This window comes from Cyprinodon variegatus, unplaced genomic scaffold (assembly GCF_000732505.1).
Source record: "Cyprinodon variegatus isolate N-32 unplaced genomic scaffold, C_variegatus-1.0 Scaffold64, whole genome shotgun sequence".
Classification (NCBI taxonomy): Eukaryota; Metazoa; Chordata; class Actinopteri; order Cyprinodontiformes; family Cyprinodontidae; genus Cyprinodon; species Cyprinodon variegatus.
Genome location: NW_015150517.1, coordinates 1,386,777 through 1,402,976, shown reverse-complemented (window position 1 = coordinate 1,402,976; position 16,200 = coordinate 1,386,777). Strand labels below are relative to the sequence as shown.

Below are 16,200 nucleotides of genomic sequence, written 5' to 3'. Positions count from 1 at the left end.
TTAAAAGATTCAAACAGCATTTCTGAGCAACAAACTATTCACAGTATCAGCTGGAATAGTTTTAACATTTGATTTTAATACATTAGGTTTACATTATCAGCAATGTAAGGACTATTAGTGATTTTAAAGCCAGTCATAAGGCTGATGGATTTCACCATGGCTGAAACAGACTTCAGTCTTCGTTCTGTACATGATTGAGGACAACAAGTTAACTTAAACAAGCTTACTTTTAATGGATCTGCAAAACTGTCTGAATTTCCAAAGAGAACTTGTGTACCTCCCAGCCCACAGTTACCCAGTGGCAAACGTTACACAATGTTACAGAAACGTCTCCAACCCAAAGAAACCTGCATGCAAAAAAAAAAAAAAAAAAAAAAAATAGGAAAAAAAAAAGAACTCAAACATATAAAGTAAAATAATCCATACAGATAAAAATAAAACATCAATAAACAGGACATACTGTATAATGCCGTTCTCTTGGCTGAAGAAGAAATTCAAACGCTTTAGCTTCAGTTCCACTTCTTCAAAAACTGACAGATTATTGAACTGTAATCTCATTGGGTAGATGTGGCTCCACCCACCACACAGCCCCACCCCTGTCTTCCATATAAGGCACAGGACAAAATAAACCCCCACATACAAAAGGAGCTAGCCACGCCTCTGTCACTCAGTAACAAAGTGTAAATAAACAAACACAGTAAGATGACAGAAAGCCCACTAAGTGTACAAAATGTTACTACTATAGTAGTTTCTTTTTTTTTGGTCTGATTTTATTTTTTGTTTAGTTTTTTTTGGAGTTCCTCTGAAAGTGAGAGCTGTGGGTGGGCGGTGTTTAGAAGGGCGGGAGGGGGGGTAGTGAGTCCAACCAAATGAGCTCAAGCAAAAGGAAATATTAAAAATATTGTCTTTTCATAGGTTTGTCTTTTCTTTTTAAACAACCGTTAAAACAAATGACAAGAAACGTGACTGGATTTCTCCTTTTATCAGAAATAAAAATGATAATCAGATGCATGGTGGAGGAATATGAAGTGGAGAAGGAGAGGGTGGTTAGACAACTGAAGTGGTTTATTGTTTTATTCTGATAAAGAGACAAAATGTCAGTGTAAGAGAAAAACTCATGAGACAGGTTAGAGGGCGAGACAGTTAGAGTTAGCAGTTAAAGAGATTGTATGCGTGTCTGTGTGTGTGTGAGACTGTGTGCGTTAGTGTGGGTGAAAACTGAGGAGTTGTTCAGCTGCAGCACTTGCTCTTCCAGCCTGTGACTCCACCTCCATTGGTGATGTCCACATTTTCACTGTTGGGCTCTTTTACAGGCGTCTGCAGAACAAAATGCAGACAAAACAACTGTTAAGAAAAATAACATTAAATCACTCTAGAATTTGGACAGGTATTTTGTTAGCATTGCTGATTGTATCCAAGATAAAGCAATAACTACCTCCCTTTCATTTATCACTGGAGTTTTGCAACCATCTGCTACTTCATGGGTGGGGATTTATTTTTCCTCCACGGCCACATAATTACCTGGATCTGTAATCTAAGGCCTAAACACTAAACACAATTTTCCTGGTTATATCGGATTATAAACTTTTAATTGCATGTTATACCCGTCTCTGGTGACACACTGAAGTTTAGAAATAAATAAACTATCAACTGCATCTTTTCCTAAATTACTCATTTTAGCATTTTCTAATGAAAAAAACCCAAAACTTTAATTTTTATCTTGCTCTTTTTAGAGGCTTGGACTTCATTTATAGTGATAAAAAAAATGGATGGATAGATGGATATAGATAGACGTGGTCATTTAGAAATTTAAACCACATGGTGTTTATTTAGTTGTAAAGTTATTCTATAATACGTCTACATTACAGGGGGATACAGCAGAGATGCAACTTGTAATTTGCTCCCATGAGGGATCACTTTGTCGAAAAAAAGAAAAATAAAATAAAAAGAAAACCACGGGTTGCGCTAACAGCTATTTAGTGCTGAAGTTGTTACAGGAGTAAAGAGACAAACTTCTTTCGTTTTCTGGATGCGTGAAAATTTTGTCAAAGGAACTTTTACAAAAAAGTGATTATAGTTCAGTAGCTTTTCCTAAAGGCTGCTACTTTAAAAAGCAAACAACTTCTGCAAAAACTGGAAGCTGGAAATCAGTAAAGCTGCCCTGTATTACCCTTTGAAGGGTGCAATTCTATTATATAGGGATCATGCTGAATAAAGAAAAGCCAGAGACTTTAGACATTTTATAGATTTATAAGAATCTTTTTAAACTATGAGTATTACACATAAAGCTTGACATTTACAGTTTATCTTGTTAGTTTATTAATGATGCTAAATGAGGAAGACATGTTCAAGAGAGAATTTCTAATCTTCTTTACCAAAGTTCTACAGCAAAGATTATTCTTTTTCCACATTGTGATGCCATCTCTAACAAACACCTTTTTTTATTGCTCTTTTGTGGCAAAAATAAAGGATTTATTAAACTTACACCAAAACCCTTTTTTCACCCATTTATTTGAAATATTTTATGGAATTTATTGAAATTGAAAAAATGTTTCTTTATATCAGAGGTCATGGATTAGGGGAGCAGGGTCCGGATCTGGACCCACCCGTTGGCTAATCTGGACCAAACCTGATTTAAAACATTTATAAATTACTGCATGTTATCCGACGACAGTGTCTAAAGGTCACTGAAGCTCCGCATCTCCTGTTTGTATGGTAAAGCCACCCGGAGCGTCCAGCATCAGGCTGCATGTGATACAAATTAGCCAATGAGCTGCTGTCAGTCTGGGTTGCTGCTGCTAGCTACTTTTAGACACAGCAGGCAAATCTATGGCAAGTTGGGCGATGGGAAAGAAGGAGACAACGAGAAAGAGAGAGCAGAGAAAGTGTGGACAGCTGGAAGAAGCGCGGTGAACTAGTAAAAGAAAATAGAAATGGCATGCTCAAAGTTGACTCTGCACATTTTGAGTATGTTTGGCTTAACCTGCTGCTGTGAAACCATGACAATCAGAAATAAATATGGATCCAGGCTCAAAATGAGCACCTTAATATGTTCCTGAGAATAGCTTTGTCGCCAATTCAGCCTAAAGCCCACTTCTCTCATTAAGCCATAAAAAAAAAAGGAAAAAAAAGAAAAAAGGCGTTATAAAAAAAATGAGTCAGGAAATCGTCCATATAACGAACTGAACGACTGTTGTTCTCTACTTCAAAAACAATTTCTGATTCTAAAATGGAAAAACATTCTGTTTTTTTTATATATATATTTTTTTTTACTTTGACAGTCAATGCATAACATAAATGCATAAACACCTGCATTTTATTTCAGTGTTAAATGCTGTTTAAAGTAAAACTTCTTCGGACCTTTACTGGTTGTTAATTTTCTTTATTCAGACCCTACTGATATTTAATTGGTTACACCTGCTTTGTATGAATAAGAAATATACCTTTAAAGGTAAATTGAACAGAAAGCATATGGCTTTACAAAAATCTGTATTTCAAAATCTCCCCTCTGTGCCTTTTCAGTCAGAAAGTGGCTCAAGAATTTCAAGCATATATATCATCTGTTTAACTTACTTAGCTGAAAGTATGACTAGTCATGTTTTTGCCTAGATTTACTATCCATTCAAAATAAAAATAAAAATATTTAAAGTGATATTAAGCTGCCGCTTTACGCCAAAACCACTGGAAGTAAAAACTTAACACAGAAAGCTGCTCTGGTTAACACAGAACTTAACACAGAAAGCTGCTCAACAATGCAATGCCATGTTACCCATTGCAGGTATAAAAACAGCTAATTTTGATTGCAGAGGCAGAAATCCTGATGATTACAGAAAATACTACATAAGGCAGCAGTTTTTGCACAAATTCAATATTACGCATTTTTCTCCACTCCCTTTCCTGTCTAGGTACTTTAAAAAAAAGGTTGCAAACTCTTAAAACAAAACCACTTCCCAGGCCATGGTTAAGCGAAGTTTAGAAAGTCCAGGAAAACATGTCGTCCTGGTGACCAAAACCTCAGAGAACTGCGTGATCATTTATTTTGAAGACTAAAAAAGTTGGAGTGTTGGAAATGATTCCTACTTTATTCCTACTTAACAATGTGACAAACACACAAAGCACACGTTTATCTTGATCTGATCCATACAAACCTTTCTGAGGATGTCTTCTGCTAACGTGAGGAAAGCCTTCTCGATGTTGATGTTGGCCTTAGCACTCGTCTCAAAAAACCTAATGCCATGCTCCCTTGCGATCTATGGACACAAAAACAGACTTAGTAACCATGGACGTTGTTTGAAGAAGGTTCAGTCTAAAAATAAAAATCGCTGATCTTCCCTGCAGGGCCCAGATCATGTAACGCTGGTGCATTGCACAACTGATAAGATGGTATGAGTAAGTAGTCCAAAAGTCAACCTGAATATTAATAAAGCCTCATGTAAAAACAAAGGGCACAGTAATCAGTGACGCTGACGATATCCTATGGAAAAAACCTAAAAGGATCCAGGTTTCACTATCCAGATCACCAAGTATAGTTTGATTGTTCACATTTATTGATCCATTGCAATACAAAAATATAAGCAAGTAATTCTTCAATGATAATTACCACGTATGTTCAGACTGCTCAAGAACTTTTGTGACCAACTGCTTCAATTACTCAGGATCAACATTAAAGGACAGTTTCTCCATCACATTTACAATAGAAACTATTTGTTTTTTATGCAAACAAAAGTAAAAATATATTGCACAAATCTTTATGGTGTAAAACTAACAACAAGCTGTATAGTATGTAGCAAAAACCTTAAGTGTAACTAGAGTGATCTGAACTTAAGGAGAAGCAGCAGCAAATCAGTTGATTGAACCTTGATCATAAATGTGCTTTTATCATGGGGGGGAATGGGGGACGGTTCCTCTCACCTGCTCTCCCTTGGCTTTTGGTACAATCCTCTTGTCCTCCATGTCACACTTGTTGCCTAGCAGCATTCTCTCAACATCTTCATTTGCATGCTGAAAAGAGAGCAAGATTAGTTTGTTCAAGTCATTTCTGAGGATTATGTCTGATAGGAGCAACTTTAAGATTTATTTTGGATGGCATAAAAAAAAATACAATTAAACCTCAAACTTCATTAGTGAATATCCAAACAAATCAATACAAAACCCTAGAGAAGTTTGAGCATCTTTAAGAGGTACAGGTGTGGTGAGGGCCATTTCACTGCTACTTCTGGCATGCCAACTTGCCTGGACCGTTTCTGTTTCCAAAACCGTTAACAAGACCCGTTTACTCTGAATAAAATTTTGTTAAAGATAAAGATAAACAAACTTTTAAAGAAAATACTGAAAAAAAATCTGATTTTTATCAGGTCTATTCGCTAATAAAATACTGATACTACTACTATAGATAAGATATCTGACAAAAATGAAAACTACGATAGATTCCCATAAGTAAATCACCACCCACTCTTCTCTGAAATTATTGTTTTAGATTGACCATTATAGAGATTAAATCAAAGAAATATCTTTAGAACTTTACATGTTGAAATCATTACATTTACGCATCAACTGTAGCACTGAAGCACTTTATAATGAAGTTAAATATAAGATCTCAATATAAGGAATAGGGCTGTGGGATATGTCTGAAAAATATCTCTCAATGCATTTACAATGAGGAAGAAGGGAAAAAGAGATAAATTAAAATAGTACCCTTTAATCTAATCTCAAAAAAAAAAAAAAGAGAGGTCAGGTTGATCATCAAGGGTCAAGAAGCAAAATCCATTCCTTTCACTTGCTTACATCCCCCAGAATGCTGTGTTACTCTATGAGTTCTTTGAAATTATTGAATTTTTATTGAAAGGATTTGTTGATATCTATCCAGAGTCTATATAAATATGTATAATTATTGTTTTATGGTTAAGGCCTTAATAAGGAGTGTAAGAAAATGACAAAATTCCCAAGTTTTCCCACTGTGCATAATGCTTCAAAAGGACATACCAGCATGCAGACTTCCAAGAGATTCCCTTTTTACTTAAATAACCAATGTCACGCCTTTTTAGTTTAATAATGCATGATTTAAAAAAAAAAAAGTGACACAAATTACAAAAAAGTCAGAAATCTCAATGTTTCACCCAACACGTTCAAACTTGATTATAATGAGATAAATTTCAGTAGAAATCCCTTATTACAAAACACATTTTACCTAAATTAGCCTACCTTTATGTATAAGCAAGAATAACAAACAGAAGGGAATAAATAGTTAAGCACAGTTTCTGTGGCTCTCACCTCATCAATGTTGCGCAGCCATTTGCTGATGTTTTCAAAGCTCTTGGCGTTAGTGATGTCGTACACCAGCATGATGCCCATAGCTCCTCTGTAGTAGGAGGTGGTGATGGTGTGGAACCGTTCCTGCCCTGCTGTGTCCCTGCAAACAAAAGATTGATTTTTTTTCTACAATGAATTCATAGGCTAATGCTCATAATTTAGTGAACACTTTTCAACTCCCTCAAAATATTTTTTCTCTCTATGAACCAAAACCAAATATTTGGAGGGATTCCTTTATAAGATGCCTGTTCAAAATCATGCCATGTAAACAGACAAAAAATATTCTCATTCAAAATAAAGATAACAGGGGTTTTTTAATACAGTTTTGACATTTGGAATAATTTATCCAAGCATTTATACTCCGATAAAAAGTACAACTTTATCAGAGTGGATTGTGTTTGAATAGCTTAAAACAGACTGATAAGTTTGGACTGAACGGGATGGTTTAGATGTAAAATAAATTACTTTTCTTTCAGTTAGCAAAGGTCTGTTTTAAACTGGTGCTATTTTAGTTCAACTGAATGAAAAGCAGTGTTATTCTCCAGTCTCTTGTCATTTTCTAAAGATGCACCAGGCTATGGCCAGGTTTTAAAAGAAACCAGAACCCAGGGCTGAAACGATTAAACCAGTACTGTAAATCTTACCACCGTAATCACTAATTAAATAATTTTTAAATGGAGTAAACTCTCCGCACTGGAAAACACACCTTTTGGCAAAAGAACGACCTAAGTAGAGCCGTACCCAACCAAAAACTGTATGAACAAAATATGCAATTAGCAATAGAGATGAAATTATTAATTTGATGCAAATATGCTTTATCCAGACCTCAGTGACATTTCAGACAACAGAATTTACCCTTTTTTCCTTATATGCAACTAGGGCTGAAAAGATTGGATTTGTGATTAATCGATTATTAACATAAACATCAGCTGATTTAGTAATCAATTAATCGTTAACTGGACTATAGAGACTCTAAAACCTGCCTTTGGCTAACAGCTGCATATGGAGCAGTAACTATACCAAAATAATATATATATTAGGGGTGGGAATTGCCAAAGAAGTCACGATTCGATTCCAATCCCGATTCACATGCCATGATGCGATTTTATCACGATGCATCACGATACTTGAAATATTGCGATGCATCATGATGCATCGCGATATTTTCACTGAACACTGCAAGAAAAAAATACAGCTATTACCAGTGGCTGACTGGCTGTGTGTGATCTGGATAGTGTCTTCAATTGACACATAACTGAAAGCAACATACATAGCTTTATTTATTGAAACAACTATCAAAGGTATTGCCATGAAAACAAATACTGGACACAAATATTACTATTACTGGAGTGGACACCCTGACAAAAAGTGCTTAGGATTTATAAAACTTAAAATAACAGTGCCGTTTACATGGCCTCAGTGGTCCTTTAAACCAATGAAATGGAAACATTCAAATGTTTGTCATTTCCCCTTTTGCAAATTATGTGCGTTTTATCAATTCAGTTTTTACATTCTTTGTTTTCAAAGCCAAAAAGCATTCAAACATCTTACTTGGAATGTGATGGAGCTGGGCAAATTTTCTCAGTCTCCATGTTTTGTTTATAAATGACTCGTCGCAGTATCTGCAGTGACATCTACTGGACTGAAAGTTGTATTCCACTTGTTTTTGGCTGATGTGTACCAATGTATTTTATTTATTCCTTTTTGTTAATTAAGAATGGATACTTGGCATCAAGAATCGATGCAGCAGGTCACAAAAATTAGAATCGCGATGCATCGTCATGACGATTATTTTGCACACCCCTAATATATTTATATATATAGACTTTGTCTGTTAATGATCTCTGCCAAGAACTCCACAAGTAAAAAAGTTTAAGTTTCAACCTGGTTTAATTCTGCTGAAAGAGAACCATTTACTAACCAATCAATCAAACAATTAACTTTGGTTTTGCAATGTAATCCTGCACTGACGTCACCGCCTCCATATTTTATGAACGTTAAAAAGTTATTTATTGTTGGATTAATAGTTAAAATTTAAATATTCTGTTAGTCATTCAAGTTAAAACTCCATTAAGGCCAACAGTCCTCATATTTCCCTACCAAGAAGCAGGAAATGGTGGTTAGCAAAATTCTATCCTGGAAAAAAATATGCCATTATATGGAATTAAAAAGAAAATGTCACCAACAAGAATTTAAAAAAAATCTGCTTTTTAAAAGTTTATCTAGGTTTATTGTAATGTAACAGCCCTTCCGCCTCTCTTGTATAATGACTTTAAGGACTTGCTTTGCTGTGTTTCTAGTGTAAAAACTTTACACAAAGCAGACAGGATTATGATAAAAGGTTGGTTAGCCACAGTGTTGTGTTCAATGCTCGCCTGCTAGCCGCTCCAATCTATGGATAAAACTTAGTTTAAGCTTGATGGGTCTGCATGGTCCTGCTAGCAGAGCAGCCAACATTGGAGACTATTCAGTCAACAACTTTACAGCACACACAGAGACGTTAGACCAGAAATGTGTTTGTAATAAATCAGCTACTGGTTTGAATTAGTCCAAACCATAATATATAGTACCCAAGTAAAATCTGATATATTTTGTAGCATTCAAATTCTGTTTTTTAGCCATTTCACTGCACCACTGGGTGTTGATGTGCAGGTTTCTATTTGCTGGATGTAAATCTTAAAACTAAATACTTCAAGTACTTATTACATCTGTAAATATAGATATTAAAACATCTTAGTAACAAAAAATAGCAAGTAAAGCAACAATATTCAACTTTTAAAACATTTACTTTTCTACATTTGGTTAGCAGACAGTTAAACTCAGCTCCAGCTGGTGGGAATTAGCTGCTATGGACTACAATGATGCAGCACATGTCCTGACGGACTGTTGGCGACGATTTCCTGTTCTTGCATTCTTCAACGCTTTAGGGAGTTATGTCAAACAGATGTTTTGCTATGATACCAGTCAGAAACTCAAAAGGTTAAACTTAATTCTGTATCAGAAAGATTGACAATCTAAAAACAAACATCTTGGGGGACTTACCAAATCTGTAGTTTGATCTTCTTTCCTTGTAATTCAACAGTTTTAATCTTGAAGTCTATTCCTGGAAGGAAAAACACGTACTTGTCAGACATATTTTATGAAAAAAAGAATAAAAGAAAGACACAACTGATTACAGATTGAAGCGATCATTTGACAAAAATATTTTGTAACAATGAAAAACAACAAACAACAAAAATATGTCACGATTCCAGCCAACATACGACATTAAGGAGTAGAGAAATGGAAGATGGAAGAAATAATTTCCACCAGAGAAATTGCCATCCTCCCCTGACTCTGCAGACTCATGTCCGGTCATTTAACCCATGAGGTCAGCATCCCAAACAATTAACACACAGCAATCCCAGTACAGGCAGCCATCAATCTGAAAATATCATTAGAATATAGGAAACAGCATGTACAGTAGCCTTAACCCTGGATGAGGCTATCCAGTGCACTATACGTTGTTCCCATTCTTTCAAAAATAAATATAAAGGCCTAAAAGAATAAATGCATAAAAAGGGGAAAGTAACAATATTACTTATTAGGATACTTTCAAATGTATTAAAATCAGATATACTTCTTTGATGTAGGAGTATATTGTTGAAAACAGACTTTTTTTTTTTTATTAAGCATGAATTTGGGAATAAAGAAAAAAATCTTAAAATTTTTAATCAGATTTACTTAAATACAGTTATAGAAAAAGAGGGATAGGGTTAAACACCATAGGGATACTAACTGCAACACTTTTTCTCCTATTGCATGGCATTCCTTTAACTTTTGACAATCTCCACTATGCATTAGTACTTTGATTTGCCTTTTTATGGCAATTGATGCACAGATTTTCCCAATTAAAACTGTTAAGTTTGAATGATACTTTCTTTGGTAACCAGATAGCCAAGTTGTATCTACTGGTTTATATTCCAAGTATCAGCTTTACTCTGAGTCCTCTGTTGATGTTTGCTAGCAATTATGAGCCACATTAGCTATCAAGTCATCTTTCTCCCCAATAATTTAGCCCATTTTTTTTTCTTAGTTTTACTTACTCTTACAAATAAATATGAAAAGGGAAACCAAGTGTTCAACTTTAGTTAGAAGCTAGATAAAAATATGCATGTCACTTAAGTATCAATACATAACAAATGTATAATATTTAGCAATGTAAGCTAATCAGATAAACATAAAACAGAGCAAAGCATCAACAAGTATTATTAAATTTCTATAGTCAACAGAGGAACAGTTATGCCATCTATAGAACACCTTAAACCAAAGTTTTTTTTTTTGTTTTAAGGATACTTAAGATTTTGTTTTTCTTTAGTAGTTTCTTGATACTAAAATATATATAACAGGAAAAGCATACTAATGATGGCTACTTTGGCATTTTAAATCTCTGACCCCAAAATTTAGTTTCAAAACGTATTTGAATCAAATGCTGTGAAACGAAGTATTTGAAGCCTTTAAACACTTTGGGATAGCACATTAACATTGTGTCTTAAAAGTATGAAAACACTGGGCAGTTAGAAAAGTTTTCATTATGAGTTGGATAAACATCATTTCTCTGTTTAACTTTGAGCTGTCAGTTCTTCTTTAGTCTGAACGCCTGCACGGTCAAAAAGTAGAAGAAACAGCTGGGTTTTTTTTAGGAGGGGTGGAGCTGTAGAATAATGAGGGGAATAAGTGCCAAAGTGTGACTCATCAAATATTATAGATACCCCAGGGAGAGGAAGGAGGGGGGGGGGAAGAAAGAAAGTTTTAGAGTGATAAAAAAACATAAACAGGATCAGAATTCATGTATAGTGAAACAGAGTTTTATTAGTAACAGCTTTTTCCTTCAAGTTTCTTATAATACTTTTTTTTTTCCTAACTAAAGGTTATTTAACCATTAAATGGAAAATGGATGAGGGAGGACTTCTAAGGCAACATAATATTAAAATCCTCACCAGATGTTACATAAGTTTCTAAGTTGGACAGGATAAATTCTTTCCTCCATCATGAATACCAAAGAAGTCCTTTGCTTCGGTTAAACAAAAAAGAAATGATTTTTCTAATAACAGCTATTAGGCTGCACTATACATAGAAGTTAAGAAATATCCATGTCCTCCAATGGTCATGGAGGAAAAGCTGGACAGAAGGAACAAGACTGGAAAGGATAATGACAGATGAGGGGGGTTTCCAATGGGGGTATTTTGAGAAGCAGCTGTCTCTAAAAAAGGTATGAGACCTGGACCAGAGGAAGACAATCTCCTGGTTCAGGTTTTCAGTTCCAACAATTACACAATTTTGTTTATCTAAAACTCTCAATAGATCTAATAATAAATTGTTTTCCAGACAGTTATCCTCAACAGACTTTGGTAAACACATTTTGAAGATGAAAAATGAATAGGTCATCTTAAATCAATAATCTGGGGTGACACTTGTAGTCCTGTTTAAGGGTAATTTAATTAGCATAGCCACAAGCTCTAGTGGAATTACATCAGATTTTAACGGTGTCCATAATTATTTATTTTAAGCTAAGGTTTTATTGTGCAGAACATATTTGTGAAGGTTTTTTTCTGATCTAGAAGATAGAAATGTAATCAGTGAAATAGCAAGTGAGAAAATTATAACCTTAAGGGATCACTGAAGAATGCCTTTCAAATTAGCATGCTTTTCATTAAACTTAGCAACAAAAATCCCATTCTCACCACTCAACATTACCACACGTGGTTTTCTCATGACAAAATAATACAGCTGAGCTTAAAAACCACAGACACAGAAGATGCATTCAAAAGATTCTAGTTATTTTACAGCTGAACACTATATTTGTTTTGTATCTAGTTGTTTTTTAAGGATGAAAAAAAGAGATCATACTTAAAGCGAAACCTTAAAGCTAAAATTAGCACAGTCTGTAAACCATTTCTATTAAATTACAGTCGTCATATTGAAACTTTAGTTACCAACCAGTGAAATGCACCATTTGTGGATAAAAAGATCAGCAGGAAAACATAGGCAGCATTCTCAGACTGCAGATAGTGATTTTTATGAATGCCAATGATGAAAGGCAGCAATGCTGAAGCACTTTACACAAATCAATTGCGATTGAAAAGCTATATGATTGTGCTTATCGGGCTGCACTTTCAAACTCAATTTCTTAAAAGACTCCTTTTCATATTTAAGTAAAGTTTGACGAGTATAAACCTAATAATTAAAACATATTATTTTTAAAATATGGGTTACCGACAACCTTATCTGTAATTACACAAAACAGCTGGACTAACAGATTGTGTAATAAAACAGTGCTGACTTTTCATTGATTATAGCAACAAATTTAACAGTTAATAAACGTTTCTAACAGAGTTTGTCGCTCGACAGAGAAAATAGTCATCACTGAGCAGATGTTTCTAGTTTTAAATCCTAGGCTGTGTGATTATAATAAAATAATTTAAGTTATGGGTTATGTCATGTGTTTTCAGTTTATTTGTGTCATTCAGACAGGTGTGTTCCACTGCACGGTCTCTATAAACGTCATCCACATCTAAAGATGGAGAGCGCTGCTCTTGGACCGAATTAGCCATCTGCAAGGGTTCACCTCACCATCTACTTTAACAAAATAAATACTATATTCAACTTTTTAAAAAATGGACACCAAAAACTGTTCTGCTGAGCCTAGGCTCTTGGATTCATTTCCACATTTCTATAAATGAAAACAGAAAAACCTGCGGCTGCTGCCAAGGCTAGTGGGCCAGGAGCCGAGGTCAGTTCTGCTCTTTTCTTTACTAAAAAACCTGTTGGTCTGCATTGCCGGGTGTTTTAAAGCACCGTGACGTATTTTCTTTAAGACAAGAAAGATTTGATAGGGTTAGTATTAGTCAGCTCTGCCTGATTTAAAACTAAATCAAGCAACAAGGACTGACTGTAATAAGGCGCTAGCACAAGTCAGAGCAAAGGTACAGAATAAAAAGCAGAAGTCTTCATGTAAGAACAAGCTCCGCAACAGCAAAGCAGCTCTTGTCTGAACCACAACCAATTGGACAGAACTGGAAACAGCATTACTCACAATGGCTTTACAATCTACAGTCAGAAAAACTTAACCAGGTGCAAGTTACTTAGACAAAAAAGGCTTGAATGAAAGTAGAGTCCAAAGATCAGGGACAATATTGCCAGTGCACTGCAAAGATAGAGTAATGTTTCATTATCACTCAAAGCAGGTCTTAGGCAATAAAAGTAATTAGAAGCCTCAATTTGGCTGAGCTGGGCTTGGAGATACTTTGACACTTAACTAATGCCAGTTAAATTTTAGACGCATGTATAGAGCAACGTAAAAAGAAAAAGCGGCTGATGACGCCACCCTTGAGGCTCGTTTATGGCTCCCACTTGGGCATCTAAGGCATGAAATCATGCACCTTGTTAGCTCCTTCGCTAACAAGGTGCAAGACTAGAGGATAATTACAACGAACAAAACAAAAGGGTTTTACCTACATACAAATTACGTTAAACGTGTTATGCTACATGAACTGCTTAAATACATGCAACAGAAATTGATTCCTCTCTATGAAAACACTCTGATCTTACCCTGCGACTGTCATACAAAGCTTTAATGTCATTGTCTATACAATCAAGTCATTAAGTCATTGTGTTGTGGCAACAGCTACAAAGTCCTAAAGAAAGAATCTGTTTATGGTTAACGTCACTCAGTCTGAAGGCAAAATATTTTAACAAACCTGGTTCTTTTCTGCACCCAGGTGTGCTCCATTTGTTGTTGTTTTTTTCATAATTTGGCTAGAGCTATAAAATCAAACTGTTATTTGATTCCAATATTTTACAAAAGTACCTACAAAAGTATCTGACACTGAATATCTGCTGACATGATATATTGGGTAATCATGTCCAACCTGGAGCAGGTATAAAGCTGCAAGAGAAAGTAACAGAATGGTATTTTTCCCCAACTGTCTGAGAAGAAAAGAGTAATGTTACTGTCAATTCTTCACAGAACAATCACAAACTTCTTTTTACTTTCAATTGTGAGGATATATCCCCAGAATATGAATACTTATAGTCTCCTAGAATATGAAGTAAACTGACTTAGAATGCAATTTCTCTATTTCATGTAAACATTATGGCAGACCAGTTGACCCTACAAAGCCAGGAGTTGAAGTGCTTTTAATTTGCAAAAAATAGTTTTTAGTCTGTGATATCTTGTCATATTTAACAAAAAGAAATGATTTTGTCAATTCTGTATGAGCCAGAAGATGTTTGCATGTCAAAAGTGACACACTCCATTCTTGCAATGCATTGACAGTCTCTTATAAAATTATTAACTTTGTTATTCTTCCAACGGCAGTTTTGAGATACCAGTTTGTTGTAAGATTTTAGATTATTAGTGTCAGCGGATGAGTACACCAAAATAACAACTTTTCTAAACAAATACTTGCTACAAATGCTTTCTAATCTGTATTCGCCATTAATAAATGGCTATTAACTGGATGTAGTACAGAAGTTAACGTCTGTCACCTGCTTTGAGGGATACTTTTCAGAGTTGGGAGTCACAGTATGGCCGCCTAGCAGTGCTACCAACACGTCGTTTTTAGCCACTGACATGACAGATATGACTCTACGTTAACGTTCACTCAGTGCCAGTATGATTTTAAACTATCCTGATTTTTTTTTTTTTATCATTTTAATTCGTAGTACTCAAATATATACCATGTATCCCCTTCTATTTGCCGAGTATGACGAGGCCTGGAAAAACGATGCATGCTAGCATAGCAGCTAACCAAATATGTCCTGCCTACCATTTCCAGCTGCATGGTGGGGGCCAAGCGACTTTCCCAGGTGTCATAAAAAAAACTGACAAAGGTCTGGAAACTGTCGCAAACACCTCTAACAAAAAAAAAGAAAAAAGTGTCTCTCTTTTGAAATTCTTACCTATGGTAGAGATGAAGGTTGTGTTAAAGGCGTCGTCAGAGAAGCGGAATAGCACACAGGTCTTCCCCACACCCGAGTCGCCGATCAGCAGCAGCTTGAACAGCAAGTCGTACGTCTTTTTCGCCATTGAGAAAACAGTATGTGTTCACTCAGATACAAAAATAAACAAACGAAACACTAGCACGGCTACGTAAAGTCTAAATCCAGCTCCGTGGCCAACTTGACCAAACTGCTCCAGCCCTCCTGGCTGTTAACAATCTGGGATTTGTTGATTAGCTTTGGAGAGCTAGTAGCAGGCTAAAATAACCACCCAAATAAAGGACTAAAAAATGTGTCCAAGAAGTTGAAATGTCCCGAAATATATCTTCAATTAAAACATGAGGAACAAAAAGCAAAAAAAAAATTGTATCTCCTCTCGTTCGATTCCCCTTTTCCACTCTTTCTTTTCTCCCACACAGTCGGGACAAAATGGCTCCTCTCTACGTCTCTACCCCAACTCACTCTTTCTTCAAACTATCTGCGAGCTAATTCAAATTCTCCGCACACGCCTTCATTCCAGAGCCCCACCGATCGCACGAATAAGAAGAACTTGGAATAAACAGAACATGAAAGTGGATCTAATTCCCTGTCTCTGCTTGGCGGAATTTAGGCTTACAGATAAGATTAGAGCAGAAACACAGACGACCGCCGTCGCCTTCGAATAGGAGCCACAACGGCGACTCCCTGGACCGATGGACACGCCCTCTCCCACTCTTTCTGTCAAAATATACAATTTTCATTGGTTGTTTAATCTGTCACTCAAAACAATGGCCCTGTATGATTGGATAAAACTGTAAATGCCAAACTGTCAGGGGTGTCGCTTAAAATGACCGATAGGCCAAATGTTACTGCGTGAGCCGTTAGGACATTAGGGCGCAGAAGTCCCTTTGATTAACACAGTGAAGAGCG

At 35.7% G+C, this 16,200-nt stretch overlaps 1 protein-coding gene across 1 annotated transcript; it reads right to left on the bottom strand.

Annotated features, from left to right (window-relative positions):
* Positions 1-208: 208 nt before the first annotated feature.
* Positions 209-15,968, bottom strand: rab10 (RAB10, member RAS oncogene family). Its single transcript, XM_015371752.1, has 6 exons — positions 15,253-15,968; positions 9,352-9,412; positions 6,271-6,409; positions 4,912-5,001; positions 4,149-4,250; positions 209-1,317 (listed from the first exon to the last, which is right to left on the bottom strand). The coding sequence occupies exons 1-6, from the start codon at positions 15,377-15,379 to the stop codon at positions 1,231-1,233; spliced, it is 606 nt and encodes a 201-aa protein (XP_015227238.1). The 5' UTR covers positions 15,380-15,968; the 3' UTR covers positions 209-1,230.
* Positions 15,969-16,200: the final 232 nt, after the last annotated feature.

Excerpts from the sequence above, each read along its gene's own strand:
- rab10 (XM_015371752.1), bottom strand. The coding sequence starts at position 15,379 with ATGGCGAAAAAGACGTACGACTTGCTGTTCAAGCTGCTGCTGATCGGC. Across the intron at positions 4,251-4,911 it reads CAAAAGCCAAGGGAGAGCAG|ATCGCAAGGGAGCATGGCAT; the intron begins GTGAGAGGAACC and ends TTGTGTCCATAG. Across the intron at positions 1,318-4,148 it reads CAGAAGACATCCTCAGAAAG|ACGCCTGTAAAAGAGCCCAA; the intron begins GTTTGTATGGAT and ends TTTGTTCTGCAG.